Raw genomic sequence first — 16,444 nt, 5'->3', positions numbered from 1 at the left:
GCGAGGCAGCCCGTGGGGCGCTGAGCCCAGGTGCCCCGTGCCCTGCCCCACACTTACGGGGTGCCCACGTCAGGACGTGCCCAGAGAGGAGATTTTGACCCAGAAAGGGGATGAGGACCCCAGAATTCTGCCCAACCCCTCTGCTCAATTTGGGCTGCGGGCAACCGGTGACAGCGGAGGGCCTGGGGACGGCAATGGGGACCCTGGGGTCTGTCGGGCTGCAGCTGCCCAACATCTGGATCAGCGGGTGGAAGAGCCATACGGATCTCGACAAACTCGTGGGCGAGAGCTTGGGGGAGAGCAATAAATAAGATGACAGGTCTGAAAGGGCTGATTTATGAGGAATATTGAGAGTCGTAATCCTGCCTGGCCCGGCCGCCCCCAGGGGGGCAGGGTGATGACAAGGACCTGGATACACCACAAGGAGACAGGATTCACTGGGGCCAACGCCGACATATCTCCAAGCAGGAGGGCTGGAAGCAGTTGTGCCTCCCGGGGCTCTGGGCAGCTCGGTGTGGGGACACAGCCGGATCTCGGCGGCTGCCTGGAGATGGGATCCCACAGGGATGGACCTCTGTGATCCTCAAGGTCTGCGGTTTGTGCTCCACTGAGCATCCTCCCTCCCTCCCACATACATCCCTGCCTGGATGGACCACTTGCCTCCCATCCTTGGAGTGCTGCAGAGGGCACAAGGGGCATGCGCTTCGGTTTTGGACACTGATGGGACATAAGATGCCACCAAGCAAGAGGGACACGGCAGGAGAAGGTGGCCAGCAGAGGGCTGGGACTTCAACCGCCAGAGCAGAAGTAAAGAGCAGAGGTGCTGGAGGCAAACGCTGGTGTTGGTAATAAAAGGGGCAGAACTGCAGTCCTGGGGGTGAAGGCTGGGTGGGGTCATTGACATCTGCAGAGAAACACACGCTCCCGGCTCCTTTCCCATGCATGGAGAGGCGGGGGACAAGTGCCCATCCTCGTCCCCATCCTGGGGATGCCCCACGGGGGAGCAGTGGTTTGTCAATGGACGCAGTGCGATTCTGCACACATGAAAACTAAATGCAAGTCAAAAATCATAAGCCCAGACAGGATCCTGTAGCAAGCACCATCCTGCCATTTTATGGTTGTGTCGGTATTTTTTTCCCTCCCAGATTGCAGCCAGATCCCTGCTCACCGAAACGAGCTGCGCAGCAGCCCCCGACCAAGAGCACCCACACCTACCGAGCCCCCAAAATGGGGGAGCGGGACCCGCTTGCACCACGCCAGGACCAAAGAGCAGCAACACAGACAATAAGCAAGAAAACAGCTGCAAACCTTCCGAGGGGCTGCAAAGAAATGCCCCAAAACCAGTCTCTCCGAGGAGAAAGGAGGGAGGGAAATGGGAACAGCGTGCCTGGCCAGGGAGCCAGCGCAGCCCAGGCACCGCCACAGGGACACGGGCACCTTCCCGTCACCGCGTCGGCCACCAAAACCGTCCCACGACCTGCTGCTATCGCCTCCCCGAATTTCACTCCCGCTGCCCCCCCCTCCGCCCCCAGCCGGGCATCTCTTACCAGGGGCTGCCGGCACCTCCGCCGCCTCGCTGGCCACGATGAGGGACTCCAGGATCCTTGCACGGAGCTCGGGGCTCGCCTCGGTGCTGCGGGGAGAAGGGGGGGGTCTGTGAGGTGCCAGCACCTCAGCAACCCTGGAGACCCCCACATCCCTGGGGCAGGAGCCAGCCACCCCGATGGATCTCTTGTGGGATTGGGGCAATGCTGTGTATCCCAGTCCCGTGTGTGACATCACGCCTGGGCACCATGGGAACGGGTGTGATGTCAGAGCATCACAGTTGGGACAGGGGCTCCCAGCTCTGGCCTCCCCTTCGGAAAACGCCAGGGCTGAGCTGCAGGTGGGCTGTCATCCAGCAAAAACAGCTTGGTTGGGGGCCGGCGTGCCCGTGCCTGGCTGCCGGCACCCTTCTCGTCCCGTGCATGGCAGGGGCACCTCACCTGGCTGCCGCGGGGCGGAGAAGCAGCTCCCCGAAGAGCTCGCCGAGGAGCCGGGGTGAGAGGCGGCTCCTGCGGGTGCCCTGGCAGAGGCGGCAGAAGTGGCGGGCGAGCTGGCGCAGGAGCAGTGCCTGGGGCTGCGGCAGGGCCGGCGGGGCCAGCAGGGCTCTGGCTTGCTGGCCGCACTCCTCCAGGCCCGGGGTCTCTGCAGCGGAGGGGAAACAGGAGAAGAAAGGTCAATTTGGGAGGTTGGGGCATCCCCTTGCCTCTTATAGGAGCCTGGCACCTGCCAGCACATGTGGCGTGAGCTGTGGCAGGTCTCTACTCCCCACAGAGCCCCCTAAAAAACTTGACCTCAACCTCTCCCCCAAAACCCATGACTGTTTCTTTGCAGCCCATCCTTTCCCACAGACAGGCTCTGGGACACGTGGGTACCCCAGGGCACGCAGAGGTGATGCCCTGCGGGGTCTCAGCCACCTCTCGCTGGCGGCTGCCAGCCCCATTTACCCACTCACACCACCCCAGGTCAGATTTTAGGGTGACTTTAGCACGTTCCCCCTCTCAGCACAGCCAGGGAGGGAGCACTGGGGGCTGAGCTGCTCACCTGGCAGGGGCAGCACCTAAACACCCCTCGCTGCTGCTCCAGCGGAGGAGAACTGCGAGGGCCCTGCCCTGGTGCACAGCAAAGCCGTGGAAAAGGCAGAGCAAAGCAGCGGTGGGGAAATGGGCACCAGCTGGAAGATCTGCTGAATTTAAAGGCTCAGCCCTCCCCTGCAGAAAAAGCAAACTGGAAGGGAAAAGGTTTTTTAGGAGGAAAAAAACCTTCACCTGGGCTGAGAGCTACAGGCACGGCCGTAGCGAGGCCCCTGCAGCCCTCCCGGCGTGGTCTCTCTCGCCCCCCGAAATGCAGCAGCAGGGAGGGCTGACCGGGGGACCACTACTTCCAGCCATACTTGAATTGCCCACGTGAATAAAAGCAGGCACCTAACGGTATTGCACATCACAGCCAGAACCCCTGCCACGGGTGCCCCGAGCAGCCCACAGCCCCGTGGTGTTCCCACCAGCGTCCCCCTCGTGTCCCCAGTGCCCTCTGGCAGCCTTGGCCGGGGCTCCCCAGTCTTGTGAGCTGTGAGCTCAGCGGCCTGGGACCGCGGTCCTGCCCCGGGCTCGGGAAACAGCTGCTCTCCAGCCATCCTCCATCCCCGCCTTGGCCTGGCCCTTTCATCTGCGGGGGACAGGGAGGTCCCCAGGGCTGTGTTGCTTTCAGCCGGCTTCAAAGCCCGGCTCGGCCGGGGGCTGACTCAGCTCCCCGCGGCTCTTTGCACCAGGGCTGAGGCTTGGCCCATGCCCAGCCAGCTCCCGGCATCCATCCTCGGGGCCAGGGTGCACCAGAGCCGGAGGGGTAGGGGGTCCGGGATCCCCTCCGAAGCAGATCCGCAACCAGGCTGGAATGGCGATGGGGTGTTCGTGTGCCCCCGTATCCAACAAGCTGCTCCCGCGGGATGTTTGGCTTCGCTCCAGGCCTCCCCTACCCCAATCAGCTGCTTATGGCACCTTTTTGTACCCAGGGGGTGCCGCAGGGAAATGTCCACAGCCAAAGGGGAATTTGGGGATGTGTTTGACCTCCTTTTGCAGGTGGTCAGTTTGCCACTTTTCTAGCCCGCTCGCAGGCTTGAGTGGGGCAGAATGAGCCTGCTTGCAGGGCAGACTGCCAAAAACCAGCACCGTCTCCTAAAAGACTCGTGTTTTTATTTTTTTTTAAAGCCCCAGAGAAATCCCCATCGGTTTTGCCTCCGTTCCTGCCCCCTCCTCCTCCTGCACCCCTTGTGCCAGGAGCAGAGCCCGCTCCGGCGCAGGCTGCGGGGAAAAGGCGCTTCCCTTTGAAGTCACTTAACGAGGCAACCCAGCTAATTGCTTCCTAATTGCGTTTTTATCCTTGGAAGGGAGGCAGCCTTTGATTTCTCCTCTCTCCGAGGGGTGAGAGGAAGGCAGCATCTTGGTGCCACCAGTCCCGGGGGTATTTCTCCTGGCTCCGTGTCTGTGCGCAGGGCCGGGACGACGGGGTGTGAGTTATCCCTCATCTTCTCTGTGTGTCCCTCCTGCCTTACCAGAGGCCACGAAGAGCCCATTGCTTTTTCCCACCAGGGCATGGTAGGAAAAGGCCACGCTGGTCTGGCCACGGGTGATCTTTTAGTGCCTCTTAAGGCAGCCGAGAGCGTGATCTGCCCAAGCTCTAATCTGGCTTAGGACGGGGATGGAGGATACTGCAGCGAGCGGCAGCGAGACGAGAGCTGCTGTGAAAGGGGAAATCCTGGTTTTGAAGGCGGCAAGGGGTTCCGGTCCTGTCTAACACAGTGGGCAAGGGCTTTGTGTGTGCCTGGTGATGTCCACGAGGTCTTGGGCTGGGAGAGGCTGAGCCGCTCTACGAGGACTGATTTGAAATGGGTTTTGATCCAGGCTCCCTGTTGGGATAGACTGTGGACTCTGCTGACCTGGTACAAGTCCTGTTTATTTGAAAAAAATTCAAATAAAACCAAAACCTTGACGTTCTCGTACATTTGCACAGAGGCTGGAAAGCTTGCAGGGACCTAAAGGCACTTCCTAACGGCACTAAGCTGAAAAAGCAGAGAATTTTCTATGCCCATATAAAGCCAAGAGTTAACGAGATTACAGTAAAAAATTCCCAGGCAGCAGAGCCAAAATATTATAATAATGCTTTCTTCTGGGACCAGCATCACCAGCCTTGGCAGCCGCCCGTCCCGGCAGGCAGCTCTTCCTCCTCCGGGCACAGCGGTGGGAGAGGGCCATGCTGTGGTGGGGACGAAGCTGCCCACCGGCTCTCCCCTCGCTTTACCGGAGCATCTCCCAAAAGCTGCTGTGCCGCTCTGGCACAGGGGATGTTCCCATGATCCTTCTCGGGATCTGCCCTTAGTGCAACATCGGGCAGGGGATGGGGTTGGGAGCTGCCCTGGAGATGCTGGGGAGCCTTTCTAGGGGCTCACAAAGGTCCTGGGCATGGGGGGAGCCCGGCCGTGCTTACCTTGAGCCATGTGGACCAAGTCGCTGTAGAGAGCTGGAGGGATCAGGGGCGACGGGAGCTCCTGGAGGTACCACTTCAGGGCATCTGCCAGTGTCTGGGCATCGTACAGGTCCATGTCCACGGCCGAGGCGTCTGCAGGGAGAGACCCAGCGGGACCCCTTAGCCCGTGGTGCTGCCCTTCTGGTGCGGAGCTCGGAGATCTTCCATCCCTGCGGGCCTTCCTCCAGACATGGGTGCCGATTTCTTTGCCCATGTCCCCATCCCCCAGGTGTGGCAGCCCATGATGTCACTGCCAACCCCCCCAGCAAATATTCCTGTCCCAGTTTCCACTGACCCTGAGTCCCATGTGCACATGGAGAGCACGAGGCAGGACTCTGCCTCGCGTGCACTATACATCCAGCGTGTGGGGCAGGGGCTCTCACCGTCCCACCGGGTCCCGCTGCAGGATAGCACCCATGGGATGGGCTGAGCAGCTGCCCCAGGCACCCTCAAGCCATCAAGGGCCAGGCACCATGGGCCAACCCCAGCCCTGGAGGAACTGCTTGGAAAAATGCATCCATGGAGCAGGGTTATGGTCCCCAGGCAGCGCACGTTGCTGAAGACCCACGTCACCCCCAGTGAGCCTGAAACGCTGCGAACGCGCCCCAAAAGGGAGCTGCCCCAGGGGAGGCGGTGAAGGATGCTCCAGGGATGGGGCAAAGCACCCGGGGCCGGCTGAGCCCACCCGGCCTAGGCTCGGGACGGGGACAGCGCTCCGAGCAGAAATGTCCCACGGTCCAGCAGGAGGCAAAGGGTGGGACACGGCCATCCGAGCCCCACGGCCGGGCCAGCACGGGGACATTGCTTCACCGCGGTCCAGGGCGAAGAGCCCTTTCAGCATCCCTTGGTATTGCCTCATGCGTTTTTCTTGGAGGTCTCTCAGCCTGGCCGGGCCGGGAGGTGGCTGCCCGGAGGGTAACGGTCCCTTTTGCAAAGATCTGGAGGTTTCAAAATCTGCCTTTGAGTCGAACTGGAGCCAAATGTTTTGAAATTCTCCTCATAGGAGAAATCTTGGGGGGGAGAAATAATAAAGAAGCCCAAGATATTTAGGATCGTTTGAAATGGTTCATTTGTAGAAACTGAATTTCTCGCTTCTTCTAAATGAGAATATTGAAAAAAGAGCAAATTTTGCACCTTCTTAAAGATGATGTGTCAGGCCCCAAATGGCCTGGTGTGTTGTGATTGAGAAGGCGGTGGGCTTGCCCTGCTCTGAGCCCCTTCCCCTCCCCTCTCTGGGTCTTTACCCTCAGATGCAGCTTTACCGAAACTGGTGCCATTTGGGAGATGATCCATCTCCCGGCCCAGCGTTTTCCAGCAGAAAATGCCTCGAATCTCCAACCATTTCAGCTGACCACGTGTGGCCATGCTCCCTTCTGGGGTGATAAGCCCAAAAGAGCGGAGAAAAGCTGTTTTCTAGGGCAAGGCTTCGGAGGTGCCCGGCCAGCGGGGCTGGGATGGGGAGCAGCTCCCTAACTCCTGGCAAAGGCTGGGTTTGGGCACCTTGACCTTGATCTCATCTCCTTGGGGTGTCCCCACCGTGGGCCAGGCAGCCCGGGAGCCTGCCCACTTCTCCCTCCGCCCGCTTGGGGACAAGAAACCGTGGTGGGTCCCTTACGGACAGTGCCTGCCATTTGGCTTGGAAACCAGAGAGAAAACAGATTGACCAATGCCCGAAGCGAAGCCTTTAACCCAGCCGTTGGAGACGCTACCTCATTTTCAGGAGAAACCGCTGGGCCGGCCGGGAACCGTGCCCAGGGGCAGCACGGGGATGGCTGGGAGAGATGCCACCGCGCCGGGGCAGGCAGCCGTCCAGCATGGCCAAACACAACCCGGGGCAAAGGCGGGCGCTGCCTTTCTGGCAGCCCCCGAAGTCACAGCATCACCCCATGGACCAACTCTGCCCTCAGCACCCTCGAGGTGTGCAGGGCTATGCCAGCTCTTGCCTGCTGCACCCCGGCCCCGCTCTGGTCCATGCTGATGCTCCCATCTCCCAGCCACAATTCTGCTGGCAAAAAGGGTTATTTCTACTGGGTCTTGTGGGGGGATGACAGCCCGTCCCCATTTTTGCTAGCACTTGCCCTGGAGAAGTGAGCTGGCAAGTTGGCTCCAGCTGGGCAGGGGGAGGAGAGCGGGATCAGGGATCCCATGAGATGCTCCAACCCCTGTTTTGAGCCCCACGGTGTGTGGCTAAAACCCAGGGATGCTGCTGGGGGGGTCTTGGGGTCTCGTTACTTGGGCTGCATTGCAGAGAGCTGCTCCCATCAGTGGGATGCACCGGGCAAACCCCAAACCCCTTCTCAGCCAGGGGGAGCCCGGCTGCTCCCCCCTGCCCACCGTGGAGGTTTCTGCAGGGACCTGTCACTTGCCTTAAGGATGCTGGTGCGGATTGGGGAGAGCAGCCACAAGATTTTTCGGTGCAGGGGAGGGGCCGCTGCCAGGCGCTGGCCCCAGGCGATCAGCCCCGGGCTCCACCATGGCCTAATTAGCTCGTTTGCATCATTAGGCATGGGCTTGGGAGGGTGTTCAAAGGGAAGGCTCAGCCAGTTTCAAAGCAAGACTCAAAAACATCTTTACATCCAGAGAGAGGCGTGATGGGGAGACCGGGAAGCGGGGGGATTTACACCCTGCTAACAGGGACTGATTGCTGATGGCACTGTTTTCCTTGGCACGTTGGCTAGAAATAGCCATTAGCCTGTTGCTCCCATCCTCTTGGAGATGCAGTGGCATCCTCCTGCCCCAGCTCCCCTCCTTCCCCTGGAGCCGCCGTGGTGAGCTGGGCTCCCCGCTGGGCTGAGAGCGTGACCCGGGGGTGCTCCGAGCTGCTCCCCGGCACCGGCTGCGCCCCAGCAGCTCGGGGAGGCTCGGCCGGCAGCTGGGGAAGGGTTAACCCCGGAGCCTTCCCAGTCAATTACCGCTGCCCTGACCCCACGGATGCTGCTCTCTCCTTATCAGAGGGAGATGATAACCAGCTATAAGAAGTTAATGATGCTGCAGGATGAGTCACGGCTCTCCTGCTGCTCTCCAGATGTTCCCGTCCCGTCCCTGGGGGAATGACGGAGGGATTCCATCCGTCTGCCACAAATAGAAAGAAAACACCCCAAAACCCCAACCTCAACCCCATACTAACCCCCTCCAGCACACAACCTGCTTGCTGACCTGCTGGCAGAGCAAGCAAGCAGCCAGGGACCAGCAGAGAACATCCCTTGCCCATGGGGGATGAAAAGCAGGAATAAATTTGGGGCTAGGGAAGGGGTGTGCGGGATGACCTCCGGCCCAGAGGGAAAAGCGATGGGTGCTCCCGGCCTCCTCCCACCGGGATGCCAGACCCTGCATCCCAGCAGAGGCAGAGGGGTGCCAGGGCTTTTGGCTGAGTCAGGCTGGGCAGGAAACGCCAGGACCTCTCCCGGCAGCTGCAGCCAGCCGGGGAGGTGTGAGTAAGCCCGGAGTTTCGGTAAAAGCGGAGGATGTTTAGCCAAGAGGTGGCGGGGAGGAGGTGGGGGGGTTTGTTTGGAAGGAGAAGCTTGAGTGGGTCCTGGTAACCAGCTGTCCCTTGCACGTGGACACAGGTGACGGCTGCGCCCACGTCCCCGGCCAGGGCGTGGGTGATAGGGTGCAGATCCTGCCCAGCACCCACGGCCCCTCTCGCAGCAGGGTGCAGCAGGGGGTCCTACAGGCTAGGCTGGACCTTGGCTGCCAAGCACTGCCGCAGCATGATGCTCTTGGGCGCATGGTCCCCGTGGTAGAGGGGCACCCAAACCACCCATACCTGGGACTGACTTAAATACTGGCTTGGGAGTTTCCCTACCCCTTCCGGACCTTTTAGGTTTAATCAGATGGTGCTGCAGGGGTGTCCTTGTTCTCCAGTCCTGGGGCTATACGTTCCCATCCCCACGGATGCTGCCTGCACAAGGACCTGTACATCCCCTGGACCTGACCAGGCGTCTGACACCACACTGGGTGTCCCACAGTGGGGCTTTACTGGGGAACTCTGCACCGAATCAGGGAATATTTCCCCAGCTTTGATTCAGCATCATTGTAACATCTGTCAGCCAGCCCGCTGGGACCTTGTGCTGGGGACTTGGCAGCTGCCAGGACCCCCCCTGCCCATGCACGGGAGCTCCTGCCATCCCCAAACACCCTCCCAGCTGGGTTTCACCTCGGCATACCCCCGGCTTGCCCTCAGCCAGGGCAGGGGTGCTGGGACCCCCTTTCAAGGGTGCCCAGTGAGGCTGCCTTCCCCCCCCTCGGCTTCCCGAGGGCAGTTCCCTTCCTCAGTTTCCCCAGCGGCTACAGGAGCGGATGGCAAAAGCTCACCCCCAATTCACCCTGATGGGTCTGGCAGGGCCGTCCGTGCCGCTGCCGTTTATTTATCCTTCTTTCATCACTACCAAATATAAGAGATGAGCTCATGCCTCTTGCCAGGCTCTGACGACGCGGGGTTTATTTCCACTGCAGGTATAAATAAAAAGCAGTGCGGCAGGCACCGGGGCACCTTGGGTTCGGGAGTAAAGTCATCGTGGTGGGGTTAAAAGCTTGGCCAGGGGAAACCAGAGCCCTCAGGGACCTCCAACCCCCTCTGGCTTCCCAGGGATGAGGATGGGGATGCGCTCCCTCCCTGGGCATCTGTGCCTCAATGATGGGGAGGGTGGTGTGAGGCCCCCCCGGGCTGCTCTCCCCTCCAGCCCAGCCCTTTCTGCCCAGCAGCAGCTCCCGGCAGCCCCAGCGAAGCCCCGGGTCCCACCACCGCTCGCTAATCCCCACCAAGCCCTGACCTAATTCCTGGGCACGTGAGCATGTCTCCAGGCAGACTGCTCTGCGCCGGGGCCCGAGATCAAAGCGCGCAGGATGGCAGCGCAGGCACGGCACGCCTGGAGACACCGGCTCCGATCCGCCTCGCGCTGCCGCCGCATTCGCCCCGGCACCCCGGGGTGCAGGCAGCTCCTGCCTAGCCCTGCCAGTGGCGGAGGCTTTTCCCAGTGCTACCTGGGGAAGGCTCATGGTGTTTGCATCTGCCGATGGACCCCAGAGCCCAGATCGGGACATGGGGTATCCAAAATATGGGAGGTCTCAGTGCTGAATGGGTTCAGCCACATCTGAGCCATAAGGGGCACCCAGGGAGCCAGGGGGTGGGGAGGGGGCCCTGCAGGGTCTCTGCACCCCATGCCCCACCAGGGAGGAAGGATGAGGATTCAGACCATCCCTCACCAGTGGTGGCAAAGCACTGCCTGGCTACTCCACGCAGGACTTTGCAGCCATCCCCACGCCAAGCCTCCCCCAGCTCGGGTCCCTCAGCTCCGAAGGGCTCCAGCACCCACCAGCCCACCTACGGCTCCATTGCCACCAGCCAGAGAAGGTCCCATGTTTCCAGGTTCAGTGGCAGCCATGAGGAGAAGGCTGCCTGCCACATCTCAGGGGGAGAGGGTTGCGGGCAGGAGCCCGAGCAAGCACAGGGTGAGAGGCCATCAGCCCTGGGTGCCGGAGGGGCTCGTACACCTCATGTTAGCAGGCACCAGAGACTTTGCAGGTGATTTGCCCCATCCCCTGCACTCAAAACAGCCCGAGAGCCACACACAGGGGACAGCAGCAGTGCTGGGGGCTGGAAACCCTCGGGGTCAGCCTGTTGCCCCTGGCACCATGGGCACGGAGATGCCCCCAGGCCATGAAGCAGCCCCGCAGGCGGGCACTGCAGGGAGCACTGGGGGCAGCCAGGGCGAGTGCTGCACCCTGCCGCTGCCATTTAAAGTTCTACTTTCTTCTTTTTTTTCTGCCCATAACTCTTTCCCTGCGGCTGCAGTGGGGCTTCTGGCTGGCTGGTTGCCCGCAACCCTTTGGTGAGTCCCCCTGGACCCCGTGGGGCTGCGGCTTTTCGTTAAGTCCCTTTTTGGTGCCACCAAGTGACTCTGACTCCCGTGTTCAGTGATATCACATGGCCCCACTCGCCTCTCGGGGCATAAGGGTCTGAATTGAGCACCAAGTGTCCCAAAACAATTAGTTCTCCTCTGGAGCCAGCATAGCCCAGCTGCGAGCCCAACCACCCTTTGGTCTGTGCTTCACCCGCGGGCCCCGGTGGCATCTCAGCTGGGTGGCAGCGGAGGTGCTCAGTTCACTGACCCCCCTTTATCAATGACCTCTGTCTTTGCTTTCTTTTTTTTCACCTATAAATAATTTTTCTTGCATCATCCAACATGGAAATACCAAATTTGGTGCACAGGCTCTAGCCAGCAGTCAGATGCCACTGTCCTGCAGGACATCACCAGCACCGGGATGGGGACAGGCTCAGCCCAGGCTGTAGAGCCACGTGGAGATGCGTTGTGTTCAAGTCCATTGTGCCCAATGCTACTGCAGCCCCACGAGGATGGGAAGCCTTTACCCCAAAGCCTGCGTGATGTTTGGCTTGGGGGCTGCCCCGTCAGGCTAGGTCCCCCATGGGTAAGGGCTCCGAAAGGACCAGGGAAGGGGTTCAATCAGCACAACTCAGATGGGCGCCTGCGCTGCCCGGCCCCAGGGACACGATGCCCGCGGGCTCCCCGGGACAGCGAGGGCTGCTCTGACCTGCATGGCTCCTTGTCCCCAGAGAAACCTCCTCCTCCTCCCCACTGGAAGTTCAGATGCTCTTTCAGTGTAGAAGCCCTGTTTTCTCCCACACATTAAGATTTGGGGGTTAGAAAACCAACACCCAAACTTTTCCAGCCCCTGCTCCTTTTTCCTTGCACTCTCTAGCAGTTTTCCTGCCACCACTGCCAAACACCAGCCTGATTTGGGTGTTCGCAGGGAAGCTGAAATCCCCGATGGGAACCCAGTTTTCCCCCCAGCCAAGATGCAGTTTGGTTCCAGCCACCACCAGCCCCAGCTCTGATTTCTCCCCGTTCCCCAAGATGGAGCTTGACTTTTGCAGGCTGCTGGCAGAGATGGGGTGCTGGAGGGATGGACCGTCAGGAGCGCGGGGGGAAGAGAAACGCGACCCTTGCCACTGCCAACTCATGCATGGGGCATGCAAACTCCGATTTTTTGGCAGGGATTTTTTACGCCACCAAATGCAATGAAAGGGCCTATATGGGAGCCAAAGCAGAGATGCTCTCTTGCCCTCTCCAGCCCAGTTTGGGCTCCAGCAGGGCACTGGGGAAGCACCACTGGGTCTCTGGTCCGCAGGAGGCTGCGGGGGGAGCAGGCTGCCAAGCCTGGGCTCTGCTGGGATGCTTGGCCCTGGCAGGAACATCATCCCCATCCTGTTTGTAGAGCATCCCTCTGGCAGGGCTGAGCATCAGCACCTTCAGCTGAGAGCTAGCAAACACGTGACATGTCCTACCCCCTCCAGCCAGCTCTGGGGAGCTCCGGCTTTGCCCAGCTCAGTGTTGCCGAGCACATGGGGCAGCCCCCTGAGTTGCCAAATGAAAGAGCTTATTTGGATCCTAGAGGAGATGGGGGGCTTGGGAGCATCAAGTCACTCAGGGCTGTTGAGGATTTTTCAGGGCTTTCAAATGGTTTGAAAACAATGACGGCATTTCCCTGCCTGGTGCTGGGTCCTGCAGTGGGAGATGAAAACCCAGACGGACCCAGCAGCTGCTCAGAGCTCCAGCCCAGGCTCTGGCAAAGCCAGTGGATTTTGCCCCTGGGCTGGAGGAGTCTCCCGAGGCTGGGCAGGATTTTGGTAGTGACTGCTGCGGTGCTGCCGGGGAGCCCTGTGCCTGCCGGGGATGCTGCACCGGCTGCGCAGGGAGGATGGAGGACCCGTAACTCCTGCGTGCTTGGAAAGCAAAGCATCCTTCTCATGCTGTTGTCGCTGTCCCTGCCCAGCCTCGGCATCAATGCCCAGGGCAGCCGGGGCTGCGGGGATTGATCTCCGGGTGCCTTCACCTCCTCCGGAGATCAGCCGGGAAACCTGGGCCGGGGGACAAGGCCGTGCGAAAGGGCACCTCGCGGCTCCTGCCTTTCCCAGCACTTCCGCAAAGGGAGGAAAGCAGGGTGCTGGGGTGCGCCGTGCCCCCCATCATCCCCGGGGGAGCAGAGCCCTCCACGGCCAGCGGGGACGAAGCAGCCCCGGGACCCCCAGCATCTCCTCTCCCGCATCCCTTCCTTCTCCGCAGCCCGGTCCCCCGCCCGGCGGGGACTCGGCTCCCGGTGCGCGGGGGAAGCGATGAGGTCATGTTGCTTAATATAGCGATTTCATCACAGCCCTTCTCCCCAGCAACACGGCCCGGCTGCCGCCGGCTCCCGGCGCTGGCAGAGCCGCTGCCCCTCCCCGCGCCGTGCCGTGCCGAGCCGTGCCGCAGGCCCCGGCCGGCAGCTCCCGGGGTGCGGGGCCCAAGGGCAGGCGGGGGCGGCCGCGGTGCCAGAACCGGACCGCGCGGGGCTGGGCCGTGCCTGGAGCCACAGTGCCGCCCTCTGGGCACCGCGGCCCCGAGGATGGAGATGCTCGACGCAGCCCCCCTCCCCCAGATTTGAGGGGCATCCATCATGTCCCCAACGCCCCCGTGCCATCCCAGCAGTGAATTTAGGAGCAGGGACGGGGAGATGGTTTTTCTCTCTTCCCCACCCTGCTCATGCCCCCCCAGTCCTGCAAAATGCTTCCCATTCTCCTAAAAAATGAGCTTTTTCTTCCCCCTTTCTTTTTCCCTGTCGCACCCACAAGAGGTTTTCTTCCTGCCCCGCTTCTCAAATAGAAACCTAAAGGTTTGCAAAACAAAAATTTTTTTCTCCCTAAAAAAAATAGAGCTTCTAATGAAGAGCCTCAGCCCCGCGCCCACATCCCTCTCATCAGCATCACACCGGGGTATTGGGGGAGCAGAGAGGAGCCAGCATGCAGGCAGGGCCTTACAGAGCTGTAATTAGGGCCATAACGAGGTCGGAGCCAGAAATCCATCCCTGCTGTGCCTGGGTAGCATCACCTCCACAGCCCCCTTCCCGATCGGGGACACGGGGAGGGACGCGTTCTGGGACTTACCTGCCAGAAGAGCCTGCTTCAGCTCAGCATCCCCTAGTGCCCCAGGCGCAGATCTGTAGAGCACCTCACTGTCAAGACCTGGGGAGCAGCCAGGAGAGAGGGGTCAGTCCTGAGCCCCAAATCCTCCCTCCAAAGCAATGGGAGCGGGCAGGGACTGAGACCACCAAGCTCCCTCACCCAGCCCACGCTGCATGGGTACTGGGGTACGTGGGGAGAGGTTTGGCTCTAGCGATGCTCTCGGGGCATCTCCAAACACAGGCAGAGCGGGTGGTCGTGCGTGTGCACCCACGTACGCCCTGCGGATGGACGCGCGGCTGCCCGTACCTTGTTTTTCCAGCGCCTCGATAAGCCTGGCCACAGTTGGCAGCGCCTGCTCGGGGAGGGTGGGGTGCTCGGTGAGCTCTGCCTGCCCGGGGAGCCCTGTGAAGGAGAGACAGGAGAGGGGGCTTGGAAATTCCTGCCTGCGGGAATTCCAGCCTTTTTCCTTGGCTGCCCCAGGACAAGATCAAGCTGCTGCTTTGGCACAGCCACAACCAACACTTCGGCTCACGTGCGTCCAGTTTTGGAAAATTTCTCCCTTATTTTATCCTCTTTTTGCAGTAAGAGTCACTGTCAGGGGCTCAGCCACTTGCTGAGATGCAAAGACCCGCTCAGGCACGCGCCCTGCCCGCAGGCAGCTTCCCGCCCTGAGCGTGCAGCTCCTTCAGGCTCCTTCCCCACCTCTCCTCCCATGGCACTGAGACTGTCCCCTCTCATCACCCACCGCCCTTAGCAGCACCAGGCAGGAGCTGGGGGCCAGATCCATACCCGGCACGGACACGGCTCCCTGCAGCTCTCACCCACTTGGATTCTCTGGTGTCTACAACAGGGTTGAGCACAAGCCCAGGGAGGACTCAGCTGCCCCCTTGGCTGGCACAGACCTCCACCAGCCCTTGAGGAGCCTTTCAGCCAAACGTGGGCCAGGATTCCCACAGCGCAAATCCTCAGGTGCTGCTGGCTCCTGGGTTTTATACCAAGGACAGCTCACCCCAGACCCTGCCAGAGGAGCAAACCCCTCTTTAAGGAGAGCGGCTCTCCTTACCCCAGGGCACGCTCCATCCACCCACCCCTCCCTTCTTATCACCCTGGCTGATAAACCCCTCCACCTGTGTGGGTTATACCTGACAGAGACCCTGACAGTGTTGGGACTTCCCCCCACAGTCTCCCATTAGTGGCCCTGAAGCCCCCCCGGGAAGACGGCAGGCAGGGGCAGGCAGGGGCAGGCAGGGGCAGGCAGGGGCAGGCAGGGGCTGCCATTGGCGGCAGCACATCAGAGCCGCACGCGACCGCCGGGGCGTGGATGGCACCTGGGAAGGTTCTTCTCAAGAGCTCTTCTGCCTGTTTTATGTGGTGAGTGGATCTGTTCTAGTGGAAATATATTTTTAAAAATTATAGCAAAATAAATAAAGCCTGAGCGTGACTTTTCCCCCCAGCGAGGCACACTCCAGCTCGGCCAACTCCCTTGTTACGTTCATTCTATCTTTGGTTTTTGCTGCCTGGCAGCTGCTGCCTGCCTTTGCTGCTCCCTTATGAAGCCAATAAACCCATAACAATTTTAAGGAATTAATAAGAAAGAAAAAGGGACTTTAGGCAGGGCCACGCTGCCTTTGACCTTTTGCAAAAACACAACCTGGCCGCGATGGGTGGATCCAGGCTCTGATCTTCGCCGCGGTGATGCCCTGGTGCTCCCTGGAGAACAGGGAGGGATGCAAACCTCCCGCTCACAGGTAGCTTATCCAGTCCCTGAGCACGGCCGGCGACCCCCGAGCCTGGCAAGAGGGTCCCCTCCGCCGCCTGACGGGGATGTGCGGGTATGTCGGGTGGGAACGGGGAAAATTTCCGGGTTTAAAGCAAAGCAGGTGGTTGGGAGCCCATGGAAAAGGTCCCCACCACACGGGTGGTTTTTTAATTAGGGAAAACTGGGTCTTTGCCTCCAAGGTAATGGCGTGGGGAGAGGTGGCAATGGCAAAAAATAACCGCCTGTTTCTCCTTGCTGGAAACAGCAGGAATGGCCGCAAGTTCAAGTTGGAGCTTTAGCCCATCCTCTACCCTCAGGGTGCCAGGCTCATGCACCGCTCGGCTCCGACCCCGGGTGAAGCGGAGGTGATGCCTTGCAGCAGCGAAGCTGCCCGGGACAACCACGCAGGGGCAAAACAGCTGCCGAGCTCCTGGGAAGTCCCCCAGGGACTCGGCTCCGCTGTAGAGCCATTTTTAGGATATTATTTAATTAAAAAAAGACCATTCCTCCCCACAGAGCCAGCCCTGGCTCCAGGGCATGGCTGGGAAATGCAGTATCTCTCTCCCATTCAGGGCTCCCCCCACGGCTTCACCTGGCTCGGGGTCCCCAGCCGGCACTGGGGCTCGGTGGGCACTGAGGGCACACAGGGCGGTACGCTGCTGTCA

General features: G+C 60.7%; 1 protein-coding gene across 1 annotated transcript in view; it reads right to left on the bottom strand.

Annotated features, from left to right (window-relative positions):
* PIK3R3 (phosphoinositide-3-kinase regulatory subunit 3) overlaps positions 1 to 16,444 on the bottom strand; it is a 79,563-nt gene that overhangs the window by 59,359 nt on the left and 3,760 nt on the right. The window contains exons 3-7 of the mRNA XM_075155856.1: positions 14,327 to 14,422; positions 14,003 to 14,080; positions 5,023 to 5,154; positions 1,986 to 2,187; positions 1,548 to 1,633 (exon numbers count right to left, since the gene is read on the bottom strand). Coding sequence (XP_075011957.1) covers positions 1,548 to 1,633; positions 1,986 to 2,187; positions 5,023 to 5,154; positions 14,003 to 14,080; positions 14,327 to 14,422 — 594 coding nt within the window. The remainder of the gene's footprint in view (positions 1 to 1,547; positions 1,634 to 1,985; positions 2,188 to 5,022; positions 5,155 to 14,002; positions 14,081 to 14,326; positions 14,423 to 16,444) is intronic.

This window comes from Calonectris borealis, chromosome 8, assembly GCF_964195595.1.
Source record: "Calonectris borealis chromosome 8, bCalBor7.hap1.2, whole genome shotgun sequence".
NCBI classification, from domain to species: Eukaryota; Metazoa; Chordata; class Aves; order Procellariiformes; family Procellariidae; genus Calonectris; species Calonectris borealis.
The sequence above is the reverse complement of the archived record's forward strand: the minus strand, read 5'-3'. Positions and strand labels throughout refer to the sequence as shown.